Source organism: Manacus candei, unplaced genomic scaffold, assembly GCF_025592945.1.
Source record: "Manacus candei isolate 608988 ecotype Guabito, Panama unplaced genomic scaffold, ASM2559294v1 h1tg000148l, whole genome shotgun sequence".
Lineage (NCBI taxonomy): Eukaryota > Metazoa > Chordata > Aves > Passeriformes > Pipridae > Manacus > Manacus candei.
In genome coordinates, this window is record NW_026138196.1 from 230,858 (window position 1) to 247,174 (window position 16,317).

The 16,317-nt window shown below is 47.6% G+C and overlaps 1 protein-coding gene across 16 annotated transcripts in view; it reads left to right on the forward strand.

Moving 5' to 3' along the window:
* The window catches only part of ADGRB1 (adhesion G protein-coupled receptor B1), a 300,832-nt gene that overhangs the window by 150,916 nt on the left and 133,599 nt on the right, over positions 1–16,317 (forward strand). For all 16 annotated transcript variants that reach the window (XM_051771931.1, XM_051771936.1, XM_051771932.1 and 13 more), the window contains 6 exons: positions 6,965–7,066; positions 8,820–8,926; positions 9,740–9,934; positions 10,931–10,999; positions 14,892–15,000; positions 15,874–16,017. In XM_051771931.1, the coding sequence (XP_051627891.1) occupies positions 6,965–7,066; positions 8,820–8,926; positions 9,740–9,934; positions 10,931–10,999; positions 14,892–15,000; positions 15,874–16,017 (726 nt within the window). The remainder of the gene's footprint in view (positions 1–6,964; positions 7,067–8,819; positions 8,927–9,739; positions 9,935–10,930; positions 11,000–14,891; positions 15,001–15,873; positions 16,018–16,317) is intronic.

Consider the following 16,317-nt stretch of genomic DNA (forward strand, 5'->3'; position numbering starts at 1 on the left):
CTATAAACTAGTTGTTAAGAGGCCTGTGAGATAGAAGGATGTTTCTGTCCTCACACCCTTTGTGAACTCCCCGCCCTGAGGGGAGTACCAAGCATTCCTGCCTGAACTGGAGGATATATAATCTTGGAGTTTTGGAACATTTTTCAACCCACTCATGGGATCCAGAGGACGGCTGCATCTCATCGCTCTCAACCAGACTTAGACCACCACTGGACTGCGATCACCAGTTCTGGCCAGACTGCAGCAGCTCTCCCACCAGCAGGTTCTTCCCCTCTCCCTTTACTTTGGACTCAAACAGGGCCCAAGGAACACCACTTTGTTCAGGCCCCAGGGCACTGGGTTATACATTTGGGGTTTTGTGGGTTGAGACCAATTGTTTGTTTGTATTATTGTACTTACTGTATTATTTTAATAAATTGTTATTCTGACTTATAATCTCTCCTTTGAGTTGAGTTCATTCCCCCTGCTGGTTAACTTTTAAACCAGCACATTTTTGGCGCCCAACGTGGGGCAGAGAGAGAGAAGTCAGAATCACAATTTCATTTTAAGCATTTGTCTATTTGAATATAGAAACTCCCTGATCACAATGTTGTCTGATGCACTCACATGGATGTTGTATTTGAGCCTGTTCATATTTCCACAGATGGGTTATTATTTGCCTGTTTTGATGCTCTCTTTAAGACCAGGGAGAGGGATCCAAATTGTTTTATTAGTATATTATGTTTATGTCATTCTAACATCAGAAGCAATGAGTTTCATGGTAAATGTGTATTCAGTCCTGTTTGCCTGTCCTGGTTTGGGTTGCTACTTCTGGGGCCTCATTAAAAATCGTACCCAGCTTTTTGGGGGAACAGGGGTGGATGGTTTCCAGCCTCTCACCTCCTTCTTCCCCTTCAGACCTGCTACAACAGTTTTTGAAAATATTGAGTTCCCTTTTGATGTTAAGGACAGCATAATGTTATTGTTAGTGTTGCTCTGTCTGCTCTGTACTGTGTACACCATGTTTAGGGTCAGAAAAGTGCCTTTTAGGGAGGCAGTTTGGACACCTGCCCTGGGAGCAGATAATGCTGAGTGGCACGGGAAGTGGGAGGACATCAGCCAGTATTTGGAAAAGTTTTCTCCTCCAATGATCTGGAAATTCACCCCTGAACAACTGCAGGATCCTGTTAGCATGATAAGACTGGTGAAGGAAAAATGCTCTGGCAGCTCCAGAGATGGCCAGCTCACAGCAACCTGCTGGGCCCTGGCCACTGCCTACCGGGCACTACTTGACATTGTACAGCACTGTCAGGGGGAGGAGAGAAGGAGCAAATCCGCAGACACCACGTCCACCCAAACCACAGCTGAGTCAGAGGGAGAAAGAAATGAACCAACCAGCACCGTGTCCACACAAACCATCGAGGAGCCAGAAGAACAAGCAAAACCAATAGCAGTCGCCCCTGTCCAGAAAAGGAAATCAAAGACTAAATCAGTTCGCATAGCAAATGATGACAAAGAGGCGGGACCTTCACATCCACCGGAGGAGACAGAGCCAGAAATAATCACTCGGTCCCTATCCCTGGGTGAGCTACGTGAGCTCCGGAGAGAGTTCACACGACAGGCGAACGAGTCCATTCTGACCTGGCTGCTCCGAATCTGGGATGCCGCAGCTAACGATACGATCCTAGATGGGAGTGAAGCCAGACAGCTGGGATCCCTGTCTCGAGATGTAGTCATTGATCAGGGGATTGGAAGGAGGCAGGAAACTCTCAGCCTCTGGCGGCGACTGTTGTCCAGTGTGAGGGAGAGATACCTTTGCAAGGAGGACCTCCACGTACAGCAAGGACAGTGGAACACGATGGAACAAGGTATCCGGTGCTTAAGGGAGTTAGCTGTACTGGAGATAATCTTTTCAGAGGATGAAAGATTCCCTAAGAGTCCAGATGCCGTACAGTGCACCTCCCAAATGTGGTTAAAGTTTGCACGACTCGGGCCAGAAATGTATTCCCGCTACTTAGCAACGCTGCAATGGAGGGAGGGAGAGGACAAGGTGGGAGCATTGGTTAGCAAACTCAGGATTTATGAAGACACTGTCACCGCCCCATTACGAGCCCACGTCTCATCTGTGGAAACCAAACTGGCTGAACACGTCCGAAGCCTGGAAGAGAAAACTGAAGAGGGACACCAGAAGCTAAGAGAAGAAATTAAGGAAGGGATTTCCCATATCTCACCAGGGCAAACAAGAGTCTCTGCTATCAGGAGCCAGCGCCCCCCAGCTAAGGAGAGAAGGTACACTCCACGTGGCGATCTATGGTTTTACCTCCGTGAGCATGGAGAAGATATGAGGAAGTGGGATGGGAAACCCACCTCTTCCTTAGCAGCCCGGGTACGTGAACTGAAAAGAGGAACAAATACCATAAAGAACTCTTCAAGGGTAAACGTTGCTCCAGTCTCTCGTGGGCAAGACTCCAGACGGTACAGGAATGATGATACGTCTGATCCTCTTGAAGGGACCTCCAGGTCATACCCACAAGAAGAGCACAATGAGTACCATGACCAGGACTAGGGGTGCCCTGCCTCTAGCCAGGTAGAGGAGAGGGACAATCGAGTCTATTGGACTGTGTGGATTCGGTGGCCTGGCACATCAGAGCCACAAAGATATAAGGCTTTAGTGGACACTGGCGCACAATGTACATTAATGCCATCAAGATACGTAGGGGCAGAATCCATCTCCATTTCTGGGGTGACAGGGGGATCCCAACAGCTGACTGTACTGGAAGCTGAAGTGAGCCTGACTGGGAAGGAATGGCACAGACACCCCATCGTGACTGGTCCAGAGGCCCCGTGTATCCTTGGCATAGATTACCTGAGGAGTGGGTATTTCAAAGACCCAAAAGGACTTCGTTGGGCTTTTGGCATAGCTGCTGTGGAGACGGAGGAAATCAGACAGTTGAACACCTTGCCTGGTCTCTCAGAGGACCCCTCTGCTGTGGGACTGCTGAAGGTTGAAGAACAATTGGTACCGATAGCCACAGCAACAGTGCACCGTCGGCAATACCGCACCGACCGAGACTCTGTGACTCCTATACATAGAATGATCCGTGAACTGGAGACCCAGGGGGTGGTCAGCAAGACTCGCTCACCCTTTAATAGCCCTATATGGCCAGTGCGTAAGTCCAGCGGAGAGTGGAGGCTGACGGTGGATTACCGTGGGCTCAATGAAGTCACACCACCCCTGAGTGCTGCTGTGCCGGACATGCTGGAGCTCCAGTACGAGTTGGAGTCCAAGGAAGCCAAGTGGTATGCCACCATTGACATAGCCAATGCCTTTTTCTCCATTCCTTTGGCAGCGGAGTGCAGACCACAATTTGCTTTCACTTGGAGAGGTGTGCAGTACACCTGGAATCGACTGCCTCAGGGGTGGAAACACAGTCCCAGCATTTGCCACGGACTGATCCAGACTGCACTGGAAAAGGGTGAGGCTCCAGAGCACCTACAGTACATTGATGACATCATTGTATGGGGGAACACAGCGGGCGAAGTCTTCGAGAAAGGAGAGAAGATAATCCAGATTCTCCTAAGAGCCGGTTTTGCCATTAAACGGAGTAAGGTCAAGGGACCTGCTCAGGAAATTCAGTTCCTAGGAGTGAAGTGGCAAGATGGACGCCGCCTAATTCCAATGGAGGTGATTAACAAAATAGCAGCCATGTCCCCACCAACCAGCAAGAAGGAAACACAGGCTTTCCTAGGCGCTGTGGGCTTTTGGAGGATGCATATCCCCGAGTATAGTCAGATTGTAAGCCCTCTCTACCTTGTGACACGGAAGAAAAATGATTTCCAGTGGGGCCCCGAACAACAACAAGCCTTTGAACAAATTAAACAGGAGATTGCCCATGCGGTAGCCCTTGGGCCAGTAAGGACAGGACGGGACGTGAAGAACGTGCTCTACACCACAGCCGGGGAGAATGGCCCTTCTTGGAGCCTCTGGCAGAAAGTGCCTGGGGAGACCCGAGGACGACCGCTGGGATTCTGGAGTCGGGGATACAAAGGATCTGAAGCCAGCTATACACCAACTGAGAAAGAGATCCTGGCTGCCTATGAAGGAGTTCGAGCTGCCTCAGAAGTAATCGGCACCGAAGCGCAGCTCCTCCTGGCACCCCGACTACCAGTGCTGGGCTGGATGTTCAAGGGAAGAGTTCCTTCCACACATCATGCCACCGATGCCACATGGAGTAAGTGGATCGCTCTGATCACGCAGCGAACCCGGATAGGGAATCCTAATCGCCCTGGGATTCTGGAAATTATCACCAATTGGCCCGAAGGTGAGAGTTTCGGACTATCCTCTGAAGAAGAGGAGGAGAAGGTGACACGGGCTGAGGAGGCCCCACCATATGACAAGCTACCCGCAGATGAAAGGCGATATGTGCTCTTCACGGATGGCTCCTGCCGCATTGTAGGGACAAACCGAAAATGGAAGGCAGCTGTATGGAGTCCCACACGGCGAGTTGCAGAAGCGACTGAAGGACAAGGTGGGTCAAGTCAGTTTGCAGAGCTTAAAGCCGTTCAGTTGGCTTTGGATATAGCTGAACGAGAGAAGTGGCCAAGACTCTATCTCTACACTGACTCATGGATGGTGGCCAATGCTCTGTGGGGATGGCTGGAGCGATGGAAAAAGGCCAACTGGCAGCGCCAAGGGAAACCCATCTGGGCGGCGGAGATGTGGCAGGACATCGCTGGCCGGGTAGAGAAGCTGAGTGTGAAGGTCCGTCACGTAGACGCTCATGTAGGCAAGAAACGGGCTAATGAGGAGCATCATAACAACGAGCAGGCGGACCAAGCTGCCAGGATTAAAGTCTCTCAGGTAGATCTGGATTGGCAGCACAAAGGAGAATTATTTCTGGCTCGATGGGCCCATGACGCCTCCGGTCACCAGGGGAGAGATGCAACATACAGATGGGCTCGTGACCGAGGGGTGGACTTAACCAAGGACATTGTCTCACAGGTCATCCATGACTGTGAGACATGTGCTGCCATCAAGCAGGCCAAGCGGGTGAAGCCTCTATGGTATGGTGGACGGTGGTCAAAGTACAGGTATGGGGAAGCCTGGCAAGTTGACTACATCACGCTCCCCAAAACCCGCCAAGGCAAGCACTACGTACTGACCATGGTAGAAGGAAGCACTGGATGGTTGGAGACATACCCCGTGCCTCATGCCACTGCCCGGAATACCATCCTGGGCCTTGAAAAACAAGTCCTGTGGCGACACGGCACCCCGGAGAGAATTGAGTCTGATAATGGGACCCATTTCAAGAATGGCCTTGTAGACACCTGGGCCAAAGAGCACGGCATTGAGTGGGTGTATCATATCCCCTACCATGCACCAGCTGCTGGAAAAGTTGAGCGGTGCAACGGACTGCTGAAAACCACTCTGAAGGCACTGTGTGGGGAGACTCTCAAACACTGGGAGCTGCATTTAGCAAAGGCCACCTGGTTGGTCAACACCCGAGGTTCCATCAATCGAGCTGGCCCTGCCCAATCAGAACTTTTGCATACTGTAGATGGAGATAAAGTCCCCGTGGTACATATGAGAGGAATGTTAGGGAAGACTGTTTGGATTAGTCCCACCTCAAGCAAAGGCAAACCCATCCGAGGGATTGTTTTTGCTCAGGGACCTGGTTCCACGTGGTGGGTAATGCAAAAAGATGGGGAGACACGTGTACCACAAGGGGACCTAATTTTGAGTGAGAATGGTCTGTAATGTTTCATTGTATATATATATATAGATAGATAGATAGATAGATGTATATAGTTTTAAAGGGATATAGTTTTTAAAGGGGGTTAATTTGGGCATGACATGGATGGCATAGAATAAGGGGTGGATAATGTCCTAGTTAGGACAGCTGAGATCAGTTCATCATGGTGGGTGTAACCCAAAACTGTATTCTATAGCCTTCCATGTCATTTCCCAGAAACTAGACTATTGTTGTCAATAGACTATTCGCACCCTCTACCCATAGAGCCTGACTCCTCAGGCTATAAACTAGGTGTTAAGAGGCCTGTGAGATAGAAGGATGTTTCTGTCCTCACACCCTTTGTGAACTCCCCGCCCTGAGGGGAGTACCAAGCATTCCTGCCTGAACTGGAGGATATATAATCTTGGAGTTTTGGAACATTTTTCAACCCACTCGTGGGATCCAGAGGACGGCTGCATCTCATCGCTCTCAACCAGACTTAGACCACCACTGGACTGCGATCACCAGTTCTGGCCAGACTGCAGCAGCTCTCCCACCAGCAGGTTCTTCCCCTCTCCCTTTACTTTGGACTCAAACAGGGCCCAAGGAACACCACTTTGTTCAGGCCCCAGGGCACTGGGTTATACATTTGGGGTTTTGTGGGTTGAGACCAATTGTTTGTTTGTATTATTGTACTTACTGTATTATTTTAATAAATTGTTATTCTGACTTATAATCTCTCCTTTGAGTTGAGTTCATTCCCCCTGCTGGTTAACTTTTAAACCAGCACACAAGCCTTGTTTTAGATACATCCTACTCTGAAGGATGGAAGAAGTAGAGTCTGAAGCTGTGGAGTTTTTCTAGAAAAGACAAAGATCTGCTATTAAAATTAAGAAATAAAACTCCTTAGTAGAGTGTTGCAACAGCAGTTTTCTTGCAAAGTGCTGCCACAAGGCAAGGCAAATGTGTGAGTGGACTTTCCCAGGTTGTTCCATGGATATTAGTGAGCTAATCTTCAGAATGGTTGGATACCCGGTTTTCAGACAGACAGAGCAAATTCCAGGGGGTTTAAATGGCTTTGTCAGGGCCATGCAGGAGGAGCTGCAGAGCTGGGAGCTCGGCTCCAGACCTCCTGGCTCACACCACGGTGCTGTTCCCTCCAGACCCTGCTCCCCTGTTTCCTCTTTCCGTTCCCTTTTCCATGCCCTTGCTGAGGAGGAAGCCTTACCAATGGATCTTTTCTCTCCTTGCAGAGCCCCATGAAATCTGTGATGAGGAAAGCCTTGGCTCTGTGGTTTGGAAGGAGACTCCAGCAGGGGATGCTGCCGCTGTCCGGTGTCCCCGCAATGCCACTGGTAAGGGTGACTCCATGATGGGGACATGGTCCATCCTCAGGGTATCCCTCATCCTTTGCCTCCTGGATGAAGAGAACCTGGTTGTGGGAGGACAGGACAAGCAGATGGACTTTCCTTCTGTCTTTTGGGGCTAAATTAACTCTTTCTGAGTTTCTGTGGCCCTTCAGTGTTTAACAATAACATCTTGGTTCCTACTGGACAATTTGAGGTGGTTTCCATCCACCTCCTGCCTAGTCCTGGGACAGCCTTGCACTCAAGAGTATCTGTGGTGTGTTCTCCCCATTAACTACAAACATCTTTGCAGAGCAGGTGGGGCCTTGTCAGAGTTCTCTAGACTTGGTAGTTATATTTCTCTCCACTGCCCATAAACAAGCTGGTGTTCGAAAGCAGGAAAACCTGAATTTCATGGTCCACTTATGCTTAGAAAACACAGCACCTGTCTAAACATTTATTCAGGTGCTCAGGTTGATGGTCTGATCATGGGGGCGTGAAGTGATGGGATGTGGGCATCCAGGTGTTATCTCTTGTGACCATGACTCTGTGTCATGTCTAGTCCCTAAGGACTAGAAAGCAGGGCAGAGAAGGCTCCAGGAGACACTGTGGTGCTGAAACTTGCCCTCAGCTGGATGTTCCTCACTCCCAGGCAGGAACAGAAATATGGGCAGCAGTGTTAATAATGAATTTAAAGGTTTTATTTTGCTTGAGGGAGGTGGTTGGGTACAGACCAACCCTGCAAACCTTGTTTGAATCAGCCTGGGACAGTTGTGTTGTCCCAAATTCTGTCCTAGAAGGGCTGTATCCATAGAAAGGTCACTGAATCCTTAAGCAGACCCAGCAAACCTGGTCCTCAGAGACTCTCCAAACTGCGCCCTGATGGCTTGGGCAAAGTGATCCCCTTCCCTTCTTCCTCTCTGATAAGTCCATTTTTTTCCTCCACAAAGGCATCTGATTATCACTGCAAACCCCCCTGTAGACTGGAGCTGAGGGAAGGCCTGGGGGAGGACCGAGAGCAGCTCTCAGAGTGTTTCAGCTGCCGCAGGGATGGTGTTTATTCTCCTCCAGACTGTGTGGGCAGCACAAGCCACTGTGCCTGGTTTAGTTGCAAGTACCAGAACAAGCCACCTGGGGAGGCTCGTGGGGCTTCCTGAGCCAGGAAGAATGTTGTCCTCCAGGCCAGGAGAAAAAGAAACCTTGACTAGCCATGGCCAGCCTGTTAATTTTTGTTTTCATGCCCAGTTCCTTCTGCTGCCCTGCAATATTAAAATGCAGGAGGAGAAGGTAATAAAAATAATCTCTCCTACATGCTTGCATGGGTTGTTCAGGCACCTGCAGGTGCCACTGATGTCCTTTGTACTGGTAGCTGTGCCTGAATGGATGCACTGATCAGTTCTGGGTGACCTCCATGGAATTGTTAAGGTTGGAAAAGAGCTCTAAGATCATCGAGTCCAACCCTTAAGCCAACAGTGCCAGGTCCACCCCTAAGCCATGTCCCCAAGTGCCACATTTACATGTTTTTTGAACATGTCCTGGGACAATGATCCCATACTTCTCTGCACAGCCTGTTCCAATACTTGAAAACCCTTTCCATGAAGAAAATTTTCCTCATACCCAATCTAAACCTCTCCTGGTACAACTTGAAGCTGTGTCCTCTCATCCTATCACTTCCCACCTGGGAGAAAAGACCGACCCCCATGAACTCTTGGCTTTTCATCCTGTTTTCCTCACTCCCATATTTGTTTCTTTCATTTTTCAGGGCTGATCCTCCGAAGATGCATTTTAGATGAGGAAGGTATCGCTTACTGGGAGCCCCCAACATACATCAAGTGTGTTTCTATAGATTACAGGAACATACAGATGATGGTAAGGCAGAACAACTCCTCACTCAGCAGATTTGAGATCCTCCCAAATTCTTGTAACATGGCTATAGTTGCTAAAAAGAAGGAAAGGAACATTTCCGTGTGAAAAGGAGATACTGGGTCTGCCTTGATTTTTTTTTACTGCTTTTGTCTGGTTATCTTGTGATGCACAGACACTCCACGGACAAAGGATGGTTCCTTTCAGGATGTTTTAAAACATATCTTGGCAGAATCCAGGTTCTACCAGGTCTTTCATATCACATTATCATTAAGTATCACTGTGACTGCATAACTATTCTATTTATAAATAAGCATCTCATTTTCTGTTAATCTTAAATTCATTGTTGTGATGAATTTCTGCTGATCTCCTGTGGTTTCTCTTTAGGAGAACTGCCCTCTCCTGTTCAGGACAAGCTACAGTCTGTTCTAAAATAATTCCAAATTAGTTATAAGGAAAGAGGGTTTGGGGGCAAAAATATTCTTACTAGCTGGCTTGGGTTATGAGCAGAAGAAACTCTGTGGTAGGACAATCTCTTCTGAACCTCCACACAACCTTTCCTACGTGGGCAAATGAAAAAATTCAGTTTTCTATCATTTTAGAACCACTTAGAATATACTTCAGAATCTATCACTCTGTCCTATCATTTTAAGAAAACCAGAGGCTCCCAGGCCAGCAGAGATTGTCAGATTCAGCTCATCTGCACTCTGAATTAGAAGGAAGGTCAAAAACCTTCCCCCAGCAATTCCTTCACTGAGCTCATTAACTTGACTTCGACTGTCCCTAAAGTGTTTGTCATGTCTCTTCTCTGTTTCTCAGACCAGGGAACATCTTTCCAAGGCTCAGCGTGGGTTGATGGGAGATGGGCTGTCAGATGTGCTCCAGAACCTGGTGGAAATCTCCCAGGATGGGACCAGCTACAGTGGGGACTTGCTGTCCACCATGGACGTACTCAGGAACATGACAGAGATCTTCCGTAGGGCTTATCACAGCCCCACCTCTGGAGATGTCCAGGTGAGCTGGGATGCACATCCTGGAGGCCAAGGCTTGGCTGGAGGTGTGTTTGCATGCACAGGGCTTCAGGTTTGATCACCTCCTTTGCAGCTGATGCAATACTGATGAAAAGCCAGAGTATTTTTTTCTCCAAATGTCTTCCTGTATTAACAAATTCTCCCTTCAAGGTTGTTCTCCCTGGCTTAGAAACTGGAGAATTTGAAAGCCAAAGTCACTCTGAGCTGTTTCAACCTGACAGCACTTTACTGTTGGAGTCTAATTGATATGAGAATATCATTTGGAAGGGATTTCAGTCTTAATGACTAGAGGTAAAATGATCCTGTGGCATTGGGTACCTGGATGTTGATGCAGGAGAATGTCCTCTGACCTTCTCATCCCAGGGTTTTACTTTCAGCAGCTACACACAGAGCAGCTACAAGATACCCCCTTGGGATGGGTCATCACCCCATGGCTTGAAACATTAAACTGATCCTGCAGGACCTGCAAAGAGTGGTAAAAACTAGAGAAGAAATCAATAGGCTTAAATTTCCTTCCTTCTCATAGTGTGCTGCAAAGGTCCTGCCATGCAGAGCACCCTCTGGATCAATCTCTGCTTCTCTTACCTGGTAGCAGGTCAAAGAGGATCATAAGGAATATATTGGAAATGACAGAAAGAGTAGAAAATAGGATAGAAAAGAATTTGTGTGAGGGAAGATCATCTTTTTCTAACCAGTCTCTGACAGACATCGACCAGTAATAAATACAAGACATATTCCCAATCCAACCCTTTAGGAAATACAGTAGTCAAAGTGAAGGCCTTGGGAAAAAAAGTCCTGTTGGTCATTAACATCCCTGGGACCTGTGAAATGCTGTGGGACCCTTTGGGAATGGCACCATGAGAACCCCTTTGGAGCATGGCTGGTTCTCAAATGTTCCTCCCCCATCACTGGGTCCTTCCCAGCCTAGGCTGTGTTTGACTGACCACCTCTTTTGTCTTCTTTTGTCTCCCTTCTCCAGAACTTTGTCCAGATCCTCAGCAATCTTTTATCGGAGGAAAACCGGGAGAAATGGGAGGAAGCTCAGCTGGTATGAACCTTCAGCACCTTCCCTGAGATGAAATATGCTTTCAGCATGGGGTTAAGCCACGAGGAGAGAAATTTCCAAGTGTCTACATGACCTCCTAGCTCTTCTTGCCCAGAATTTTTGAATATTAGGAAAGGGTTCTTCCCCCAGAGGGTGGTTGGGCACTGAACAGGCTCCCCAGGGGAGTGATCACAGCACTGAGCCTGACAGAGCTCAAGGAGTGTTTTGACAATGCTCTCAGACACATAGGGTGATTCTTGGAGTGTCCTGTCCTGTCAGGAGTTGGACTCAATGATCCTTGTGGGTCCCTTCCAACTCAGGACACTCTATGATTCCATGATTCCGGGCTGAGTTGTGTGCAACATAAATCTGTTTTAGGCACAGACCACACAAAATCCCCATCCACCAACGTTCTTCTCCTTGGATAAAGCCTTATGATGAAAGAGCCAGAGTACCCAGACACAGTGAGCTGTACTCGGCTTCAGAGTCTCTGCATGAAGAACAGTGAAATACTGGTGGTGGATACTGAATTTTGGATAGTTCTCAGAGGTCAGGCTTGGGTTGGAGTTGATAACCCTGCTGGCTTGCTCTAATTCCACTCTTTCCTCTTGCCAAGATAAAGAAGTGGGATTTCATGGGTTCCTGGATAAAAAGCTGCAGGACAGGCAGGATTTTCAGAGTTGGGGTCTTCTCAACACAAGCTGGGCTTTGTTTCAGTTATGTTTTGTTTTATTTCTCCCCTCTCAAGGTTGAGGATCCTGCTGAATTCCCTAATCCCCATGCCTGGAAGTGTTCAAGGCCAGGCTGGGTGGGGCTTTGAGTAAGATGTTCTAGTAGAAGGTGACCCTGCCCATGGCAGGGGTTTGGAGCTAAATGATCTTTAAAATTCCTTCCAACCCAAGACATTCATAATTCTGTAAACAATTCTGTAGCTAAACTCTCACGTATTAGGGGATTGGTTTGTTGGGTTTTGTAGCTGTGTTTTATTTGGCTTTTGTCTCCCCTGCCCCAGTTGAACCCTCTGTTGTGGGCTTGTCTCAGACCTAGTCCTTGTCCCTTTGCCATTCTCTTGACAAGCCCTTGGGCTGCTCAGTGCTGTCATCTCACTGCAGCTTTCGGGCACCACATCAGAGGGAAAAAGCTCTGCCTCAGACCAGCAGCTCTGCTGGAAGGTTCCATGGCACCTCGTTCCTCCCATGTCCATTCCTCAGTATTGCACCTTGGAACACAAACCCTCAACTTGCTCAACTCTCAAACTCTCAAGCAACCTCAACTTGCAGAATAACCTGGACAAGGAACAAAACTCAGCCTTTGTGAGAGGTCAATCCCGTGGAAGGTACTTGGAGAGATGGCTCAGACATGGCAACTCACTTTTAGCCACCTGTTGCTGTTGAAAAATTCCTCAAAGTGATTTGGAAATACCAAACAATCAAGTAAAAATCAGCCCCAGACTCCAGTTATATTCACACCAATCAGGGAAGTCCCCTGGGAAAGCTTTCAACAGCAAGTGCTGACACAGTTGTTGGCAGTCCAGAATGGGAGACAAGGGCCTGAATATATTCATACAACAGGGGCGCTGTCAGTAGCTGGGCAGCTTCTTCTCTTCTCCCTGATATCTTGTGTTTTCCCATTGCATTTGAACGAGAATGGTCTGTCTCCAGGTGGGATAAAGAACCATCTCAACGTGGTCCTGGGCAAGTGGCTCTAAGTGTCACTGCTTGAGCAAGAGGGTTGGACCAGATGACCTCTGAGGTCCCTTCCAAACTAAACTGTACTGAGATTCTGTGATTCTGTCATTCTGTGACCAAATACTTGGTTCCAAGCCTTCAGGTGCATGTACATATTTTAGCAGAGAGCAGAGGAGGCTGTCAAGTTGTCATGACAACGGGGAAACCCTGTTGATGCCCTCAAACCCAGCTGCAGTTACTCTGCGTGGCAGTTCATCCCCACTGGCTGTCCCTGTGCAATCTGCTCTTTGCACCCATAAACAGACACAGCCCAGCCTGCTGCCAACACCACCATAACCTACATGTGGATTGGGAATATCATGGGGAGGAGGTTTGTTTAATGGGAATTGAGATGAGAGCCCAGCACTTCAGAACAGAGAAATCTTCATGGACAGGATGTCAACAATTTTCCAGAGTCCCTGTTTTTTTCCCTCAAAGCTGCTGGACCAAAATCACTCCCTGCATTTCCCAGGATCAACCAATTCTTTTAAAACAAAGTCTTTGCCTCCCAGTTTGATCATTAAAAATAAATCCAACTTTTCCACATCCCAAAACCCTGTGCTCCACCCCCCCAGGCAGAGATGTTGTTCAAGGAAAATATAAACCAAAACAACCCATAAAAGTACTCACAGAACGGTTACTGTGCTTTTTGAGGAGATTGTGTTCACCATTATATGATAAAAACCTAAAATGCAATGGTCAGTGTAGCCTGGATTTCGTTTGACCTTGTGATTTCAATCTGCAATGGGATATAAAATATGCAGTTAAAAATAGCTTCCTCACTTACTTCTCCTCCTTGTGTGCACACCCGCTGTACTGGCAGGACTTTTTGTGCTCATCCTGATACGATTTTAGTCTTACCAAGATTCCTTTGGATCGAGACACACAAGGCCACCCCTGTGCTCCTCGTCCACACATTTGAAGGTTCAGCCTTTCCTTCTCCTCCATCCCATCGTGCTTGTCCCCAGCTGTCCCTTCAGCTCTGCTCAGCCACCTCAGGAAGGTCTGGATTACAGGTAGGAACTGAAAATGCTCCAAAAGTGGTGGAAAAGGAAAAGAAGGATCTGAATTGTTCAGCCTCTCATGGTATTTGCTAAGCTCCTGTAGGCAAATGTGAGGAAAAGACAGAACAGCTCCTTTCAAGTGGATTATCTTTTATGGAATCTGTCACTGGAAAACTAGTTATTTTTTAACAGCCTTCTTTCAGGCTGGCAAATTACAAGTGAAGAGTTATTGCCAATATCTTTTTCAATGGGAAAACACCAGGGAAGAAAGAAGAGACAGAGAAGATCCAAGACAGGCCCAGGACCAAGAATTTGGTTATTTGGAGAGTGAGATGCTGCCAGCAAAAAAGAAAAGGAGAAAATCAGCCAGAAATGAGAAAATCAGTCCAGAAAGGAGAAAATCAGGCCAGGAAATGCTTTTCTGGATAGGATTATGTGGTCTGGTGCCTGAGATTCAACATTAAACCATGGATGTCCTTTGGTGTGGCTGCTCTTTGTGAAATGACAGCAAGATTAACTACCCTGGTGGAGGTAATGCTTTGTGGGCTCCATGTCAGTAGAGAACACACACACATATATATATGTACACCATCAGAAGTAGAGCAAATATATTTCTCAGGTCAATTATCATCATACCCGAGTGTCAGGAAAGTCTCAGGCTTGGGAAAGGCTCCTGGAATTTAACAAAGGGCAAAGCTTCAATACATCAACACCAACACATCTTCACTCTTTGGATGTGCAATTCCAAATGCCTCTGGCTTTTGGCCAAATACTCCAGTCAATGGGCTTGGAAATCAAGTAGATGATTTTAAAGGTCCCTTCCAACTCAAACCATTCTGTGATTCTTTGATTCTCTGATTCTATGCAAGTAAATGTGTAGGTTGTCTTCTGCTCCAGACGATCTCAGATACTTCTGTTTGCTTTAAAACATTGCCCTCCAACTCAAGTTTTACCAATCTGAATGTCATCTTATTATTTCTTGCCCCTATTTCTAGGCCTTCTTTTAGGATTTCTCACTCCTCATTCTTCCCAGCTCCATGACACTCCATTATATCCAGCATATGCTTCCAGTTCACGTGCGAGGGCAGGAATCTTTGCCCACAGAGAAACTCCTGCTGTGCTCATTAGTGTCTGATCTACTAAATATTGTCCCTCTCTTTGCAGATAGGGCCAAATGCCAAGGAGCTGTTCAGGCTCGTGGAGGATTTCATTGATGTCATCGGCTTCCGCATGAAGGATTTCCGGGATTCCTACCAAGTGACAGACAATCTGGGTGAGTGGATTTACACTCCCCATGTCAGATAGAGAGCCCATGGAGCTGTTAATTACTGTGTAATATGTGTAACCTGGGCTGTGGGGAGGGAAAGAGGGGAGGCAGCAGGTGGTGCAGCATTAAAAGGTCCTGGGAAAGACAGGGATGGTCGTAAATACAGGGTGGCTTTTCTCCAAATAAGTTAGGATATCACCCTGAACAAGAGATATCCATGGAGAGATATCCAAGAGATATCTATAGAACCATGAATGGAGAACAGGCAAACTGGGCAGAATGAGTCTTTTCCTTTTATTTTTTGAACACAAGAGCTGCACAGCAACCAGTGGAGTGATGAGGCAGCAAGCAAACAGCAGGCAGTGTGTGATTTATCCTGTGTGCACAACCCCGGCGGGGAACTTGTTGCCAGAGGATGCTGCAGAAGCCAAAAAGTGCAGATGGGTTCATGATGGGATTAGGAAAGTGCACAAAAGAGAGGCCCATTGGTGGCTGTTAAAGTTGATGATCTGGATACAGCCACTGGCTGAGGAAGTCCTGCTCATTGCTGGGAGGACAGACCAATAGACGTCTTCCTCTGTTCTTTCTCACACTTCTTTTTAACAACTACTTTTGGCCACTCCTGGAGACAAGATGCTGGAGCAGCCTGACCTCTCTTCTTCCAGGTTTAGTGCAGGCAGGGCCTTTCCAATGAAACCCTGACAGTGTCATCTTCTTTCATGCCTAAGCATCACCTGAGGAGAGCATCATTCCTACAGCTCTCAAAATCCAGTCTCTCTGCTATCTAGTTTCCCAGAATTGCTTCCAATGGTATTTTCAGCACAGGTGAGTTTATTGAAGCTGGTTTGTTGACTGGTTTTATCTCTTGCTCCTCTCTAGTCCTCGGCATTCACAAACTGCCTGCGAATGCAGCGACCGACATCACCTTCCCCATGAAAGGCTGGAGGGGCATGGTGGACTGGGCCAAGAACTCAGAGGACAAGGTCACTGTCTCCAAGAGTATCCTGTCTTCAGGGCTCTCAGGTAGGCAGCACAGCCAGGGCACTCCAACAGAAAATTCCTTCTTCGTTTTCCAAGTGGTTCCTTCCACTTGGCCAATCTTCAAATCCTCCTTCCAGCTCAGCTGGATTTGCTCACAAATACTTGGACACCAAAAGCACTGATGAGTGTAAATAAGGCTCTCGGATGTGGCCTGACCAAGAGTTCAACTTAAACTCCTTGCAAAAGTTCAGGAGCGGGCTCAGTGCCTGGTTGTGGGTGTATATCTTGTCCTAAATGAGTAGCAAAAATAGACAAACAATGCTTTAGATGCCCCCCCAAGGC